Source organism: Puma concolor, chromosome B4, assembly GCF_028749965.1.
Source record: "Puma concolor isolate L17-30 chromosome B4, mPumCon1.1.hap2, whole genome shotgun sequence".
NCBI classification, from domain to species: Eukaryota; Metazoa; Chordata; class Mammalia; order Carnivora; family Felidae; genus Puma; species Puma concolor.
Genome location: NC_141673.1, coordinates 12,103,550 through 12,121,701, shown reverse-complemented (window position 1 = coordinate 12,121,701; position 18,152 = coordinate 12,103,550). Strand labels below are relative to the sequence as shown.

The following is an 18,152-nucleotide window of genomic DNA, read 5'->3' as shown; positions in this document are numbered from 1 at the left end:
TGCTGTATTCTTATATAAAAGTAAGCTAGAGAAAAGAAAATGTTATTAAGAAAACCATAATGGAGAGAAAATACATTTACACCACTGTACTGTATTTATTGAAAAAAATCCACATTAAGTGGGCATGTGTACCTCAAACCCATGTTGTTCAAGGGTCAACTTCTATTCCATCAAAGCCTTGAATAAGTCAGAGATGGAAATTCCAGAAGTGAATCAGAGCCTCAACTAAATTAATTCATTCACACATTCAACAAATATTGACTGAATATATAATACCTACAAAAGGCACTGGGGTACAGTGCTTAAGAGTATGGAGTCCCAAGCCGGTCTATGGATACGAACCTCCAGAACATCTCTTAGGAGCTGTATAAACTTGGGCAAGTTACCTAACCATTCTGTGCCTCAGTTTCCTCTTCTGTACCAAGGGGATAACGACAAGGTCATGGAGAGGATTTCAATGCTGTTTAGCCCAGTACCTGACAGGATTAGCTGATCAGCTATATTATGGCTACACGCCAGGCATAGTTCTAGATACTGAGCATACGACACACTGCTGAGAAGGTCCCTGACCTCACTCACAGACCTTATATTCTTTGGAGGGGTCAGTGGCACGGATGATAAACAAACATGTTAACAAGTAACGACAGGCACTAAGATCAGTGTTAAATAAAGGAAAAGCAGCATATGGGGATAGGGCAGTTCAAGTTGACACAGGACGGTCAAGGGAGCACTCTCCCTTGAGAAGCCAAGTGGGAAGCATTTCAGGCTGGGAGAAAAACAGAAGGAAAGGCCCTGAGCAGGAGGGTACAAGGTGTGGTAAGAGACGAGCAAAGAGGCCAGTGTCTTTGGGGCGAAATATGGGAAGAGAAGGAGAGAAGGTTGGGGAGCCAGCGGGGTTCCTGATCACACAAGGGCCTCAGGGACCAGAGTAAGGACACTGGATTTAACGAGTCTTCAGGAAAACAAACACCGGGAAGGTTTTTAAGGCACAGGAGTGACAAAATCCGACTTGCACTTGAAATAATAATGCACTCTGCCAACAACCTCTAATGAGTTATTGGACTCTAAGGCTCCCCGAATTTCATCACTCTAATAGAAACAAAGGGACGTTTAAGCATCTGGGCAATGGGAACACCACAAACAGCATGATGGCGGACTGCAGCATTCCCAGCTGCCTAGGCCGGAGGTTGAGCACCGAAGCCCAATAATAAAGCTGCTACATTCAAAACGGCAAGGCATCTGTGGCAGGGGCGTGTTCTGTTTGTGTCTGTTGTGTTTCACAGCCCCAGTGTTGCGAAGAAAGTTTAAGGAAGACGGGGGCCGGGCGGTTTGGGAACGATGAGACAGGAAGAGAGAGGGATTCCGGCTCCAGGACGAGATGCCTTGGGACACCAGCCACGTCGGGCTCCAGGGAGGAACGGTACACCAGAAAAGGGCCACTGGGCAGAGGAGCTGAATCATCACAGGTGACCGCCTGAGTATGGCACAGAGATGCCCGAGAAACCACCCAAGGTGAGGAATTACCCAAAGAGGTGTTTTCATCTGAGGACTCCACAGACCACAAGTCAAAGGAGAGATGAAGCTGTTTCCACATGGCCATCTGTACAGACAGGAGTCTGAAAATCTCAGGGAAGAGCACAAGACTTTCCGCCGGGCGCTGTCACCGGGAGGGAGGAGGAGCGCCATTTACCTGGCCACACGGAGCCGTCCTCGGTGACAATGCAAACTTGCAGAGATTATCAAAGGCTTACCTAGTCTGGACTGCAGCACTAAGGAGAAAGATAAAGTTAAGGAAAAAAAACAAAAAAGGGGAAGGGCAAAAAGGTGTGTGTTTGGGTGGTGGGAGTGGGGGTAGGGGGGTGGCTGCGAAGAAGAGAATCATCTACCGAGTCCAAATTGTTCAGATTTAATCACATTTATGGAATTCTGGGTATCTTTTCAGGAAAGCTTAGTCATTTTTAGCACAGCAATATTTTTCAAGAGCCCATCTTGGCTTTGGCAAGGAAATGGTTAGAAGTAAAGATACGGAGCAGTGTACAAGAATTCCGCCAGAAACCAAATCTTCGGAAAGAGTGAGCCTTTTTTTGGTTCATTGTAAAGGAACATAAATTAGTCTCCAGCCCACAATCTGCACCTACCCCCAACTTCCCAGAGTCCCGCGCAGCCCATAGAAAGTGGAAAGTGTGCCAAAACAAACCGTGTGGGCCCAGGCTCTGGGCATGGAGGCTGGGATGAGGTTCGGGTGGAACCGGCCGGCAAGAGAATGGAAGGGCTTTGAAGCAAGGCCACAAAATGGAGACTGAGTAATCCCCGAGTACTTCCAAAATCCACAGAAAATGGACTACGCGTAGCAAAATCTCAGAACTGATTCCCTACTCCGGCTCATTTCCAAAAAACCAAACCCAGAAAGGACACGGGAAAATGAAACAAAGCAAAACATACCTGCTCAGTTATCTGTCTTTAATTAAAGCATAGAACACCCTCCCTCTCCTCTTCTCCCAACCACCCAGGAACAGAATAGCGACGGGGCAGCAGCTCAGGTGAAAGACTTCAGCCTTCCAGCTACAAAGAGGGGAGATAGCAGACAATGGAACTGGTGATTCATTACAAAAGAATACACTCCAGAGCCGGCCTGCTGCCACATGGGCTCCCTGCACTATTTAAAGGAACAGCAGCCCCCTTTCCAACCTCCCTTATTCTTAACACCTTCCCTCCTCTCGGTCCTGATGGAAAACAGATTTTGAAGAAAATGCCAGCAAAGCACTGAGCTGTCCAAGAAAGGGAGGGCTTTGTGTTCCACAGAAACTGGCAGTCTTACGCTACAGGAGAGTACAAAAATTTTCTTTCACATCCACCACACCGTACAACCTTTCTCCTCTCTGCCTGGTAGACTTTCCCCTTCAAGAACAAATAGCGTAACTGAGTCTATGTCAGGCCAACCATTTTTCTTATTCACTGAAGTCGACTGCAATTTTGTTTTTCTAATTTTATACCTATTACAAGAATGACTTCTTCTACATGGTTATTTTCATAGATGTGAAGGGATGTAGTAATTTGGGTCACTTGCTCAGAAATAACAAGAGTATCTCAGAGAAATAAATACACCTACACCATTCACACGAACAGCGGGTAGACCTGAAGTTACATTTTAAAAAGTCACCTGGGCATGTCTGTCTAGTATAATAGAATTTTGTGATTAAACTGTCTTTTGCTTTTTCTTTCAAGGCAAAACACTGATTACCTACTGTAAACGGCAGAGCCGTTTGCTAATTATACCAAAAAGGGGCCTCATAAAACCACAGCCGATATAATAATAAGGTGCACCCGTCGAGCAACTGCTGATATGGATCTAATATCGATCTGAAAGCACTTTGCCTTTCTTCCACCAAGTGAGCAGTTAATTTAAAATTAAGGGATACAGGAATGTCAAGATCCAATATGCAAAGAACCGAGGTGACAAAATGATAAAAACAGATCTAAATACTTTTCTTAATATACTAGTCAAGACAGTAAATACTATGCTATAATAAGCCATTTAACTTTGATAAACCAAACCCTAAGCGGCACACGCGTTTTATATTCAGAAAGTCTATGTGACAGATCATTATCAAATACTAGGATTACATGTCTGGCTTGAAAAACGGAAAACAAAAATAACCAAATCAAAACAAAACAAAGCAAAACAAAAAAACCAAAAAACCCCAAACCTGTAAGGACAAAGAAAGAGTTGGCCCATCTGGTTATCTCCTTTCATTTTTTCTTTTCTAGATTACTAACAACTATGTATGCTACATTGACACAGAAAGTATATACACTAAAACAAAAATGCTGCCATACGGAAAATCCACAAATTTGATATTCTGCACTTCCCGCTTGTAGAAATTTGGGGTGGGCAAAAATGAGCAACTTCCTCTCTCAGCATCCTGCACATCCTGAGACGATCACCGTGATTTTAAATCTGTTAGAATTCTTAACCACCAAGAAACCTCCCCGTTTCTATTTCTCTCTTCTGCTTCACTTGCTAAAACTACAGTTTCCTTACGTACCAATTATTCAGATCACAATATTAAGTGTGCAGAAGCATGCGTTCTAACTTGTGTTTTACACACGCTCCTCCAGAAACTCAGGGCACATGTTCCAAGAGGCCACAGAAAACCTCTGATTATAAAAAGCACTACTTTAGAGAACTCTTTCACTGATTTAAAAATATATATAATGAAAAGTCAAGTAGCTGAAAAGCCCTCAGTAATAGCTGAGAAAGGAGAGAGCTGTTGCCCTGTAATATTGCCAGTTAATGAAAATTGAATGAGGGCTCCAAGGTTAAGAAGTATCATCTCCCAAGCAACAAAGAGAATCCAGAAATAGGTCTTCTCTTTTATGGAAATTTTTAAAAAGTAAAGCAATATTTTAAAAGAGTTAATTAGGCTGACAGCGAAGGGATAAGTGGAAGAGAAAATATTTCCAAGATTTCTCTCCTTTCCAAAAGAGGAGGGGTTTCTCGATAATCTCTGAACTCAGATCTGGTGAAAAATTACTTTGGAAAGATACATTCTTTGAAACTCCCCTTCCCTCTAGGTCATGTTGGCAGAATCTCCCTGATGCTTTCCCTCTTTCCAAACAGCACTGCAGGGCATTATATAACATTTAACGGAACACTGTTCCTGCCCCTAAAATGATGCCTCTATCCAGAGAGCTAGCCGACTCTCTCGCCCTCCGGTGGTGGTGGTAACTTGGAGAGGAAAAGAGAAGAGAGAATACAAAAAAAGGACAACCTCCTTAAAAGGAAAGCACTGTCCAGTGATGAAATTTCCCTACAGAGCATAAAAGCCTGGCGTGACACCGATCCTAGGTCTGAGCCTGAAGGACTGGAAGGCTCCACCATGCAAATGACTTCACTCCAACCACAGCCTCATCATTCCCTATCTACGTGTAAAGGAAAAAGGGTAAAGGAACATACAGAAGATGCCAATGAGAAAAAGAGCACTGCCCGGGGAACCATGGAAGGCTATTCACCTTTCCGTTTGTCAGGAATGACTTGGTAAAATGCAGATTAGATACTGCCTGGCATAACCAAAGACAGGCAGAGAGAGACAGAGAGAGACAGAGAGAGAGGGAGAGCGAGCGGAGAGAGATCTTCCATTTCCGACTCCCTCTCCTTCAAATGCCTTTTAATGCCCGTGTGATTGTCACTTATCCGTTCAGATTTGTTCTCCTCTCGGGGAGAGCTCGACCTGCCTCAGCTACACCTGGATACTCCCAGGGTTCCTACTGAAAACATTCCTTGCCAGTAACAAAGCCATGAAAACGAAGCCTATTTTTCTAGCCTTCATTTTTAACAAGCCATGTAGAGCGAAGGCAGCGAAACTGCAATTCCACAGCCAGCCCTGAGAAACCAGAGTGAATCAGGAATCAGATTTCCCTAGAACACAAATTCTTCTGCAATTCTTAAAAGGAAGTCGGTCCCTTTCCCCTCTTTTTGGCAGTCTGTAAGAATCTCTTCCTACCTCTGCAGTCTCTCTCCCTCCCTCTTCTCAGAACCAAGACAAAGAGGTAGACAAATCCCCACAGGGTCTTTCCTGAGCTACAGCTGCACAGAACAGGAAACAGGAATCTGCTATGGAGCTGAGGGAGGGGGAGAGAAAAAAGGATACGGACACATCACACACACACACACACACACACACACACACACACACACACACTCCCTCTCTCCCTCTCTCGCTCTCTCTCTCTCCCTCCCTCCCTCCCTCTCCCCCTCTCTCTCTCAACAGACACAGACTAACACTTTTCAGTTAATAACAATAAATCTGGCCTTTTCTGGGAAGACAATCATTATTAAAACTCTGTTTAGTATACCCGACCCCCATATCTTTACTTAGATCCCAGAAACCAGAAAAGAAACACACGGAGGAAACACAATCTTACCTGAGTTACCATTTTCTTTTTCTCCATAAACCAAACGGAACAGATGATGAACCCTTCAGGGCGGTCGTGCTGGGGCACACCTCCACAGCTTTCCTTCCCCCCCTCCCCCCCCCAGCCAGCTATTTAAGGGCGGGTGATTGATTTCCCTTTATCCCGTTTTCCTTCCTTTCTCTTTCTAGCGTTTCTTCCTTTCTTTTCTCTTCCTCTCTGGCAGTCTCTCCCCCTCCTTCTTTCTCCAGCTCCCTCCCATATCTCAGGCAGATGGCTGAAGGAAGCCCCACCCCTGAATGCCTAAGGTAATTAATCAGAGTAGAGCCCCACCTCTTCCTCCTCCCCCCACCCCCTCCCGGCAGGCTGACATCTCCCAACTCCAGAAACAGGCCTGCTGGAGAATGGCAGTTTGTTGTGTGCTTTGCGCACGCGTGTGGGTGTGTGCGTGCGTGTGTGTGTGTGTGTGTGTGTGTGTGTGTGTGTGGGGAGAGAGAGGCAGAGAGAGAGAGAGGGAGGGAGGGGCAGGCGCCATGTGCAGGCATATTTTAAGGAATGAATATCTGTTATGGGGGCATTAATTACACAGCACTGGAAGCATTCACAGCAGCTCACCATAGTTAATACAGATTTAAACTATTCCACCCGTGAATACCTGATAATTAAACAAGAAATGAAACAAAAAGTATTTAAAAAATATCTCCACTGATGTACAGTTTATAGTTGTAGTGGATTTAATGAAAGATGTGAAAAGCTGAATGACCACTTACAGGAAGGTTTTCAAGGAATGGGAACCGGCAAGAATCTGCCTGTCCTAAACCAGTCTAATGCCTGCAAAGGACCAAAAGACAGGAGGAAGGTAATAGAAGTGCTTATTTTTTTCTACTGTTAAAAACCTGGGGATTCTGAAAAAAGTGTCTATAAACAAGACTGCTTAAGAAACTTAAGGTGTATAGGAAGGTGTATGCAAATTTGACTGCCTAAGGCTTCCAGGTTCATTACAAATCCTGGTTAACTGAGAATCTGCCCTTTGTGTTCCCCGCCCTCGGTATTTCAGCCTCTACTGAAAATCATAAACTCCTTCTTATCTATACACTGGGCATCTGTGCCATCATTGTAAACAGTAATTCTTACTACCATGTGCTACAGATATAAAAGATTTGGGAAAATGTTTACTGAACATAAGAGTTTCTTTAATGTTTTTTTACTAAAACAAGAGTGAAAAAAAGCATAAAGGTGTGACTCAGTCCAGAAGTCCTAGTCTAAGTCCTGATTCTGCCCTTTACAAGTGCTCTCGCTGGTCTTTAAGTTCCCAATGTAAATTTCATAATTTCTCTACCTTAAATTATTAAATTTTCAAATAAAATAATCTGTGTGGATGATGAACTTACGGTGTTTATCACTTTCACATAAAAATGAAGATTTTTTTTTTTTTGGTATTCTAATAAGGGCCTACTCCAAAGTATTCTGGGGCACCTGGGTGGCTCAATCAGTTAAGCACCTGACTCTTGATTTCGGCTCAGGTCATGATCTCACAGTTGTGGGATCGAGCCCAGTGAGGGGCTCTACGCTGAGCACTGAGACTGCTTGAGATTCATTCTCTCTCTCTCTCTCCACCCCCCCACCTCCCTCCTCCTCCTCCTCCTCCTCCTCCTCCTCCTCCCTGGCTCACACGTTCTGTCTCTCTCAAAATAAATGACTTAAAAAAAAAAAAAAGGATTTTGGGGCTCCTGCGTGGCTCAGTTGGTTAAGCTTCCGACTTTCGCTCGGGTCATATCTGACAGTTGGTGAGCTGGAGCCCAGCATCTGGCTCTCTGCTGTCAGCACAAAGCCTGCTTCAGATCCTCTGTCCACCTCCCCGCACTCACTGCTCCTCCCGATTGCACTCTCTCTCACTCTCTCGCCAAAAAATAAAAAAATAAACATTAAAAAAGGGATTTTAGGGGCGCCTGGGTGGCGCAGTCGGTTAAGCGTCCGACTTCAGCCAGGTCACGGTCTCGCGGTCTGTGGGTTCAAGCCCCGTGTCGGGCTCTGGGCTGATGGCTCAGAGCCTGGAGCCTGTTTCCGATTCTGTGTCTCCCTCTCTCTCTGCCCCTCCCCCGTTCATGCTCTGTCTCTCTCTGTCCCAAAAATAAATTAAAAAACGTTGGAAAAAAAAAATTAAAAAAAAAAAAAGGGGGATTTTATTTGTATTTTCATTACGTGTTTATTATTATAATCTCTGATAGATTACCCAAAGGCAAAGAGATTAATCCTAAAATTAAGCTTCCTATGTGTAAGATATATACGAAAGAAATCAAAATTTAAAATCACAAATCACACTGAGAATGCATAGTGTTTTGCTATCTCTACGAGGATTTGTTTAGCAAAATGCATAACCAGCCTTGGTTTGGCACACTGCCCAATATAACATCATCATATTCCTACACACATTAATAATCATTTTAACAATTCTGAAAAGAACATAGGAACCACCAATCTGGAGAACCTGAAGAAACTGGCATAAGCATAGCCATTTGCTGAATACCTACAATAAGTCAGGCACTATTCTGGGCATTTAACAGATAATTGCATACTTTTGGTATAATCCACAATGTATAAGGAAATGCGTACCAAAGAATGGGACCTTTAAACATTGGGGGTGAGGAGGGAACAACTATGAGAAAAGGAATAGATCAGTACTAGGCTTGTTCTTATTTAACATTTTTAGAAATGATCTGGAAGGTAGAACACCTTGCATTTTCTCAATTTGTAACTGCAAAGCCAGTTAGGAGATAAATGCAGTCGAGTTTAAAAAAAAAAATACAGAGTAAGCAGAAAAGAGGTGGGTGAGTTTCACTGGAAGCAAAGGCAACCCAGTGGACTTTGGGAAAAATCTCAATCACGTTTATGGGAGAATTACTTATGTCTTCAGTTCTAGTATAAGAAACAAACCTGAGAATCACCGTATGCCATTCTCTGAATCCACTAGTCCACTACAGTGCTAGGGGCAAAACACCTTAAGCAAGACAGAGTCCCCCACTCCCCATCACGCATTCACCACCCTCACGAAAGTCACAGTTCTCTTGAAGTTTGTGTGTGACTGCAGCCTCTGTACATTAAAAAAGACAACATGTCCCCCCAAAAATCTTTTTTAAAATATAGAGGCAAATGAGGAATCCCTACATGCAAAAAGGCCAGGACTAGGGCTCGGACGCAAGTTTCCTTTGGCCTGGTATTCATGCTTCTTTCGTACATGTAGGACCAACATTTTATATGGCAGATGAGCTTAGAACAGTCATTACCACAAGAAAGAGTTAGTATGAGCTAACATCCAAATAAATATTACAATGGTTCTCATAAACACCGAATAACAGCATCATAATGAGCACTGAACAAACTGAAGGATATTTTGAAGTGTGTCCCTGGCTTTCAAGGCCTGTATTACAGAGGACAGTTTGCTCCCTGGGGCCCAAGAGAAACAAGGTGCAGTTGAACAGCCTGGATCTGACCCAGCAAAACAACTGGAGTCCCCTAGTGGATGAATATGCCCGGCAGGGAACCAAGGAGCAACTCATTCCAGGCCATTTTCTGGGATGGAATGTCTGGGTTCCTTCCAAGATCCTCCTTCTCACTCAACACCACACCAAACTGGAAGTCCTTCTGATTTCTATGAAACCTGCCCTTTCTTTCTGTCCCTAGAACCACAAACTCAGTTCTGACCACGTTATTTGGTATCTAGCCTCCTACTTCGCCCTCTGCCTCCCATCTACCATTCTTCCTGTCCGAGATGCTTACCACCACCAGGGACCTCTTTCTACGTGCAAATCCCACCATGCCATTTCCCTGATTCAAATCCTCAACTATTCCCCACAGCCTAAAAGGGGGGGAAGGTCTAACTCTTATTAGGTGCCTACCACGTCACCCGGCCTCATTCTACTCTCTGATCCCCTCTTCCCCTCCTACCACCCAGCGCTCTCCTCTGCTCCTAGCACACTGACCCACATTCCGCAATGACACCGCGTTTCTGTTCTTTTCTGTTTCACATTCTTACTCCCTTGAATATGGCCTTCTATCTGGCTGACTGGTTAATTCATCTCCCAAAGCTCACTTCAGCGATCACCCCTCACCCTCGGGCATTTCCTGGCCCTACCTGTTCCCACATCTAGGTTAGGTACCCCTTCTCCCTATGCCTTGGGACCTAGCCGATGGTTCCTAACTGTTGGGGTTACTGACGGTGAACGACCTGAGGGTAGGAATTGTGCGTTTCATACCGTATCCCCAGTTCCTAACGCACTGCCTGAATACACAGCAGATGAAGAAATGTTTGCTGAAATCCAACAAGAATGCCTTGATTTCTAGCTCTAACCATTTACTTCACATACATGGGCACCCGAGAATGAAGAGTATCCATGCTGTTATCAAAACGGTATAAAAGTGTTCTTTTCTCCCAAAAGGGTACTTGGGAATATGTTCAAATTTACAAATTTACTTCGGTATCTTAGAAATGTGAAGTTAAAAGGAAGAGGTAAAAAAGGAGAGTGGGAGAAAGGCCTCAGTTTTCACTTTCGTAGAACAGTTCAGATTCTAGGCGAAATGATGCCCACTGATTAAAAAACAAAACGAAACAAAACCCAGAACTGACAACTTTAGGTGCTTTTCCTGCTCTGCACAATTTGACATTAGCTGTGACTCAACTTCCGTACCTTCCACCCACGTACCAGCAATGCTATAAAAGCAGATCCAACAGTCCCCGGCTAGAAGGGAGGTTTTGCTCCTATTTTCCCAGGCTGCCTCTGACACCCAAGTGAAAAGCAACATTAAAGGGACAGCATTTCCTGAAATAATAAAAACTTGTTAGTATAAAAGCTTTTCACAGCACGCCCCCACACAATAACCCTAAATGTAAATAACAATTTACACCTAATAGATATTAATGCCCTCCCAGAAGCATCTCTAACACAATGCCACTTTAATATCCTTTCCCCCCACATTCCCTTTAGCATAAATGAAGCCAAATTAAGGGTAATTCTATTATTTCCCCATTTCTTTCCTCTAGTTTAGGCAGGGTTCAGTTACATAGAACCCATTCTCGAAAAAAAGGTGAGGGAAGCATCTTATATGCTTATAAAACCTGAATAACCCTCCTATTTATTTCTTATCCTTCAAAAGTCAAACCTTTAGAACGAGACCCCAAATAACATACTTATCTAAGACATAGGTGAGGCTAGAAAAATTAGAGAACGTTACTTTACAAGTTAGTATCTAGATTTGAGTAACATACTCTTGTATCTTTAAAAAAAATCCCGGGGCGCCTGGGTGGCGCAGTCGGTTAAGCGTCCGACTTCAGCCAGGTCACGATCTCGCGGTCCGTGGGTTCGAGCCCCGCATCAGGCTCTGGGCTGATGGCTCAGAGCCTGGAGCCTGTTTCCAATTCTGTGTCTCCCTCTCTCTCTGCTCCTCCCCCATTCATGCTCTGTCTCTCTCTGTCCCAAAAATAAAATAAACGTTGAAAAAAAATTTTTTAAAAAAAAATAAAAAAAAAAAAAATCCCAAACTCTACTCGACTAAAGTCACACATACAACTGAAATTATGTACACATTCTCTGTATTCAGTGAGAGATTAAGGAAATCTTAGACAAACATGAAAATGGGATGGGATATAAACAAATTTATCCATAACCAGATTATCAAGATAATAACAGCTGGTGAATCTATGACAACTGCGATGGGTCTGCTGCTTCCCCAATGCTAAATACTAAAATACGCTGTGTCTCCGACTAAATTACTGGACGTTCTCCTGTCTTCTTCGCCAGCAAATCCCTGTGCCTGGCACAGTACATGACACATGGTAGGCACTCAAAAAAATTCTCAAAATGAGAAATTAAAGAATACATATGTTCCCTGCACCTCATCCAGGTCACCTTCCCCCAAAGAAGTGGACAGCCGTGGGCTAATTCACTCCACGACATCCTGCAGACCCGAGCGTGCTGTAGGCAAATGGAGCTTTCAGACAGGCAGCTTTCTGTCTCCCAATCTTCCAGATGCCGAAGATCCTTAAGCTGTATTTGGCTGTCTGAAACCCTCAAACACTTGGCTACACCCCCTACAATGGAAGACCTCGCTTCTTCTTCCTCCAACTGCCCCATTCACCTCAAAATGGTAATTGGTGCCAACGTGTTCAGTGGGTGCCTCAGGACACACGGTGATAATAGAGAAACCCTAACCTGCCACAAGGGTTATGTTTTCCCCTTGATATTTTGTATTGTGTAAAATACACGTAACATAAAATTTACCCTCGGTGATTTTCTAGTACAGCTGACTGGTGAATAACACAAGGGTTAAGGGCCCTCATCCCCCACGCAGTCGAATATCCATGTACAATTTTTGACTCTCCCAAAACTTAACTACTAATAGCCTACTGTCGACTGGAAGCATTATAGATAACATAAAGAGACGATCAACACATATCTTGTACGTTGAATGTATTATATGCTGTATTCTCTTAATAGAGCTAGAGAAAAAAAAGTAAGAATGCCATTAGAAAGAGAAAATATATTTACAAAACTGTAAAAAAAAAAAATCCACATAAAAGTGGACCAAAAGAGTTCAGACCTGTCTTGTTCAAGGGTCAACTGGTATCATACAGATTGGTACTGTGCTATCATTGCCACCATCCGTCTCCAGAACGCTCTGTATTTTTTAAAACTGGAATTCTGTATCCATTAAACAATAACTCCCCATTCTTCCTGTCCCTGTGAGCCCCTGGCAACAACCACTGCACTTTCTGTTTCTAGGAACGGGACTACCCTAGGTACTTCATATGAGTGGCATCATATGGTACCTGTCTTTTTGTGACCGGCTCATTTCACTCAGCAGGACTACTCTCACGGTTCATCCATGTTGCAGCTTATGTTGGAATTTGCCTCTTTTTTTTTTTTTTTTAAAGACTAATATTCCATTGTGCGTATTACCATATTTCGGTGAACCATTCATCCACTGATGGCACTTGGGTTGTTGCTTCCACCTTCTGGCTATTGTGAATAACGCTACTGTGAACACGGGTACACAAATATCTCTTTGAGACCTTGCTTTCCATCTGGGGGGGTATATACCCATAAATGGAAACACTGGGCCAGACGGAAGTTCTATTTTTAATTTTTTGAGGAGCCACCATACTGTTTTCCACAGCAGCTGTACCATTTTACATTCCTACCAACAGTGCACAAGGGTTCTAATTTCTCCACACCCTTGCCAACATTTGTTACTTTGTGTTTTTTTGTTTTGTTTTTTGTTTTTTTTACAGTAGCCATCCTAACAAGTTACATTTTAAACATCCAGCCAGAGGCAGTAATGTTTAATCCAAAAGAATAATTTCAGAAATAGTTTCTCAATAAATAAGATTTTTTTTTTTCTGGGCAGGGAGACCATAGTCATTGTCCTTTAAATCATAGCAAGCAAGCCCCTATCTATTTACTCTGCCTGTATTTTAACCTGATTTGGTCTAGACTTGGCTCTACAAAAATCATAACTAATAAGATAACCAATCTCAATTGCATACTCTTAATATAGGCGTGATTTTATTAACAATAAGAGCAATGAATGGTCAAGTTCTGAAAATACTTTTTTGCCTTATGTTGAGAACTCACTTTATTTCGTTATCTCAACACTAGCAATTCTAGAAACAATTTAAAAAACAGGTGCCAAATCTTTAATTAAAAAAAAATACTGTTCAGCCATATCCTCAATGATTTCCAATGGCATAATGCATCAGTACAGAACCACACATGTTATCCAGTGAGGAGCTTTAATTTAACTAAGTATAAGAATATGACAGAAGCTAGTAAGAAAATTTTATAACTACGTGGAGATAAAAGTTTAGGTGGCCTGGAAATGCGAGCTGGTGCAGCCACTCTGGAAAACAGTATGGAGGTTCCTCAAAAAACCAAAAATAGAACTACCCTACGATGCAGCAATTGCACTACTAGGCATTTATCCAAGGGATACAGGGTGCTGTTTCGAAGGGACACGTGTACCCCCATGTTTATAGCAGCACTATCAACAAGAGCCAAAGTATGGAAAGAGCCCAAATGTCCATCGATGGATGAATGGATAAAGAAAATGTGGCATATATATATACAATGGAGTATCACTCGGCAATCAAAAAGAATGAAATCTTGCCATTTGCAACTACGTGGATGGAACTGGAGGGTATTATGCTAAGTGAAATTAGTCAGTGAGACAAATATCATATGACTTCAACTCATATGAGGACTTTAAGACACAGAACAGATGAACACAAGGGAAGGGAAGCAAAAATAATATAAAAACAGGGAGGGGGACAAAACAGAAGAGACTCATAAATATGGAGAACAAACTGAGGGTTACTGGAGGGGCTGTGGGAGAAGGGATGTGCTAAATGGGGAAGGGGCACTAAGGAATCTACTCCTGAATTCATTGTTGCACTATATGCTAATTCGGATGTAAATTTTAAAAAATAAAAAATAAGGGGCGCCTGGGTGGCTCAGTCGGTTAAGCGTCTGACCTCAGCTCAGGTCATGATCTCATGGTCCGTGAGTCCCAGCCCCGGGTCAGGCTCTGTGCTTACAGCTCAGAGCCTGAAGCCTGCTTCGGATTCTGTGTCTCCCTCTCTCTCTGCTCCTCTCTTGCTCATGCTCTGTCTCTCTCTGTTTCAAAAATAAATAAAAAGATTAAAAAAAATTTTTTTAAATAAATAAAGTTTAGGTGGCCAAGAGCTATCTATTGCCCATTTACAAAGGCGCTGAAAGAAAACTGTCTCCCTAACTGAATTAATAAATAAGATTGTAAAATAGTTTTGGATCCTTCAACTTAAAATTGTTTTTCCAATCTCATTCATTTCCCTGATGTGGTGGAATAGAGAGTGTACTCTTAAAATTAAAATCTCTTTATCTGCATTTCTAAGCTACTTGAATTTCAGATAGAATATAGCTACTAAATGGAGCAAAGCCAGGAAAGGGTTGTTTCAAACACTGAGCGCTACCTTTACCAATACTAAAACTTAATGACTAAAAAGATTTAGGGTGTCAAATACATTTTATCATAAATGAATAAAATTGCACTGCTGAAGACTAGCAAATGCTGTAATTTCTAAATAGGAACGCTTTAATCCACCCCACCACCTTTCCCTTGTTGGGAGGTGGCCAGTTTTCTACCCCAAAACTTCTTTTATACATTATAATTATTTTTTCCATAGATCTCTGATACTTCAATCTTCTTTGGGAACACTTTTGCTTTTCCAGTTTTTCCCCGCAATTTTACTTATACAACTGTTACTACAAGTCCCTTACTTTGCTAGCTGGGTCTGAGAAAAATACTGCTCACAGATGTTTCTCTTCAAAAGCACATCAATATTTACTTGGAAGAAGCTTTGTTTCTAATCTAGTCTCATGACACTTTCAGCCTTAAACTGTTATGTGGACCAATCTACTGTTTTATGCCAGTAGAGAAACAGTCCACAGGTAAGTAAGACCCACAAATATATCAAAACCTCATTGTGGTAAATACCCTTGACCTGAATAACTCAAAATAATGGAAACACATACATATAACAGAATATAAGTAAAACGCATAGTTGAAGAAACATAACCACATCCCCTCCCATCTGACTTCAATCCTGGTGGCCATGAATGAGAGCTGGGAGTTTCCTCTGGAGAGCTTACCCAATAGGTTCAATTAAAAATAGCCTGGTTAGCCTTTAGGCCCAAAATACACAATAGGATGTAATGGTTAGTTTGTCACTTCCTTTAACCCTATGCGTTTCTGTCCAACCTACAGCTTAGGAGCTAATTAGAGAAATGGCCATTTCAAAGGAAAAAATAATGAAGTACCATGAAAATAAAAGTAAACCGAAACAAACTGAGAAAACTGCTAGTATCTGTGATTCAGAATTAACTGTATTAACCGTTTTTATCCTCCTGTTCTAGGTTTTCAGCACAATCCATTAATATTTCAAAGAATCGCGACCTATGAAGGATCACTTGGTCCAACCCCTTCATTTCATACATAGGGAGAGTGAAATCAAGTCAAATGAAGCTATTTGAGCATATCATGGAGGTGGTTAACGCTATAGCTTGAATCAGAATCCAGGATACTTCAACTTCACTCACTATACTGCTACTAATTTAAAGGCAAATGGTAGGTATCTGGAATACACTTCATAATGACTTGAAATTTTCTGATTCTAGACTTCAGTAAGTTAATAAATAAGATGCCACTAATCCCATCACAAAACAGTCTAAAACATTAAGTGTGTAGAGAGTGCCCCACCGTACATTACCTTTCTGAAAAACAGCAACCGCCATCTGTGCTTGTCATCTACTCAGAATGAAGCCTCAAGTATACTTTAATACGGTGACTTAGTATGTTACATTTATAATGACAAGCTCACTGTGTTTAAACACACACACACACACATGCACGCAGGCACGCAGGCACGCACACGCGCACAGGAATCTCTCTGAAGTTTCAAGAACTTCTAGAGTTGAAAGTAACCTCCCCTGCCCAGTCCTCAATACTATAAAACTCAAACCTTCTGTTTCAGCAAATTAGCAAAGTACCATGGGAAATCTATGCCCTGAGTGGTACCAGGTCAAAAGACAGAAAGCTTATAAGCATTTCATCCCACCATAAAACCTTCACATCAATCAAACGGTACTTTAAAAAACAAAAAAAGGTTACAGCCCTCAGCTTACCTGGACAACAGGATATTGATAGTCCATACAATATACACCATACATAGCAAAGGGGAAAAATATCTTCAGATAAAGACAGTACCAAAAGCGTCTATGCTTTTGCCTTGTTTGATCTGGCTGTCCTGTCCAAAGGGACTAGGTAGCACCCAAAAATCTCTGGCTGCCTCCCAGTCTACGCAGATAGGTCTGCTGGCTCAGATGATGAAGCTGGAGCTTGGTTCAGCCCAAGCGTCCACCCCAGTAACATTCAACACTACACAGAAGAAGCGTTCAGGGGAAAAGCAAAAAAACCTCCAACTGAGTTACCAGTTACAGCCTGAAAACTACAGTAGAGACTTGCTATTTCTGGTGGGTTCAAACTGACAACTCCACCACCAGAAACTCAAGAGGCAGAGAATGACAGCCAGGACAGAGAAGACGGGCTCCTTAAAGAGGCAAAAACAAAAAGTAAAAAACAAACAAACAAACAAAAAAACAACGGCAGGAAGCACAAGGTATCCAGGATCCAAATGATATATATGTTCCCGGCTTCAAATGCGTCAGAGGGGAACACTCCCAATCCAGGACATGGAAAGGCAGATGGGACTGGTGTTATTTCTCTACTCCTCCTTGGGTAGGGTGGCGCGCACGCACGCGCGCGCACACACACACACACGCACACACACACGCCACACACACCCCTCCTAACCGTCTCCGGCAGAGACAGGTGCTAGGATTAACAGTATAAAACCCCTCTGTCGTGGCAAGGAAGGGCAGAAAAAAGAAGTCGCCCCGCTACATGCAGTAAAGGGATCCCTTTCATGACAGTGTATGTTTGTGTATCATTTAACACCTCCTTCACTGTGCTTTAACAGAGGCCGGGACAGCTGGCAGGATCGGCACTAGAAAAGAGGGAGGTGGCCCCAGCTCGGAGGCAACATGAGTCCACCGGAGACCTTCAGATATGCAACACACTCTCTCAGCTGTTCCAATCAAACATGTAAGGATTAACTCCGGCTGTCTGCAAAAAAGGTGGGGGTGGAAAGGTCTTTTCAGAAAATCAGTTGCTCTTCCTCTGTTAGGAAGCTGCTATACCCACCCTACCATTATATAGGAACACACATGTGCACGCATATTTCTATGCCAGATATTAAAAGCAGGAACAAACATGGACAGGTGTTAAGTCAGTGCGATAAAGCACGGCGGGTTGGGGTTCAAAGTTGAGACAGCCCATCTAAAACCAGAGGGCTGCTAAAAAATGCAAAAAATAAACAAAAATAAAACCAGAGAACTGCTAAGTAATTCTTAGAAAATAGGACATACAGTGAGCAGAAAGTGAATGCTTAGTAAGGGACACACTATTTATAACTAGTGCTCCTAAGAAATTCCCTACTTGGCGCAAGCATTCAAAAGTTCAAATGGTAAATAATTCTAAATTAGTTTCAAGGGCTATGATCGCCCTAATCTTGGAGAGCCAGTAATATTATAACATGTTTCAGTAAGATTAAACCGTAAGGATTAAATGCAACTGTGAGGCATTTGTGAGAG

General features: G+C 42.5%; 1 protein-coding gene across 26 annotated transcripts in view; it reads right to left on the bottom strand.

The window, feature by feature from the left end:
- The window catches only part of RBFOX2 (RNA binding fox-1 homolog 2), a 289,602-nt gene that overhangs the window by 97,129 nt on the left and 174,321 nt on the right, over positions 1-18,152 (bottom strand). The window contains exon 1 of one of the 26 annotated variants that reach the window (XM_086712409.1): positions 16,626-18,045. The exons of 23 other annotated variants lie outside the window; for them this stretch is intronic. In XM_086712409.1, coding sequence (XP_086568535.1) covers positions 16,626-16,670 — 45 coding nt within the window. In that variant the 5' untranslated portion in view covers positions 16,671-18,045. Of the gene's footprint in view, positions 1-2,442; positions 2,542-5,925; positions 6,190-16,625; positions 18,046-18,152 lie in introns of those variants that run through there. 2 more of the 26 variants (XM_086712410.1, XM_086712417.1) reach the window with 2 other exon arrangements.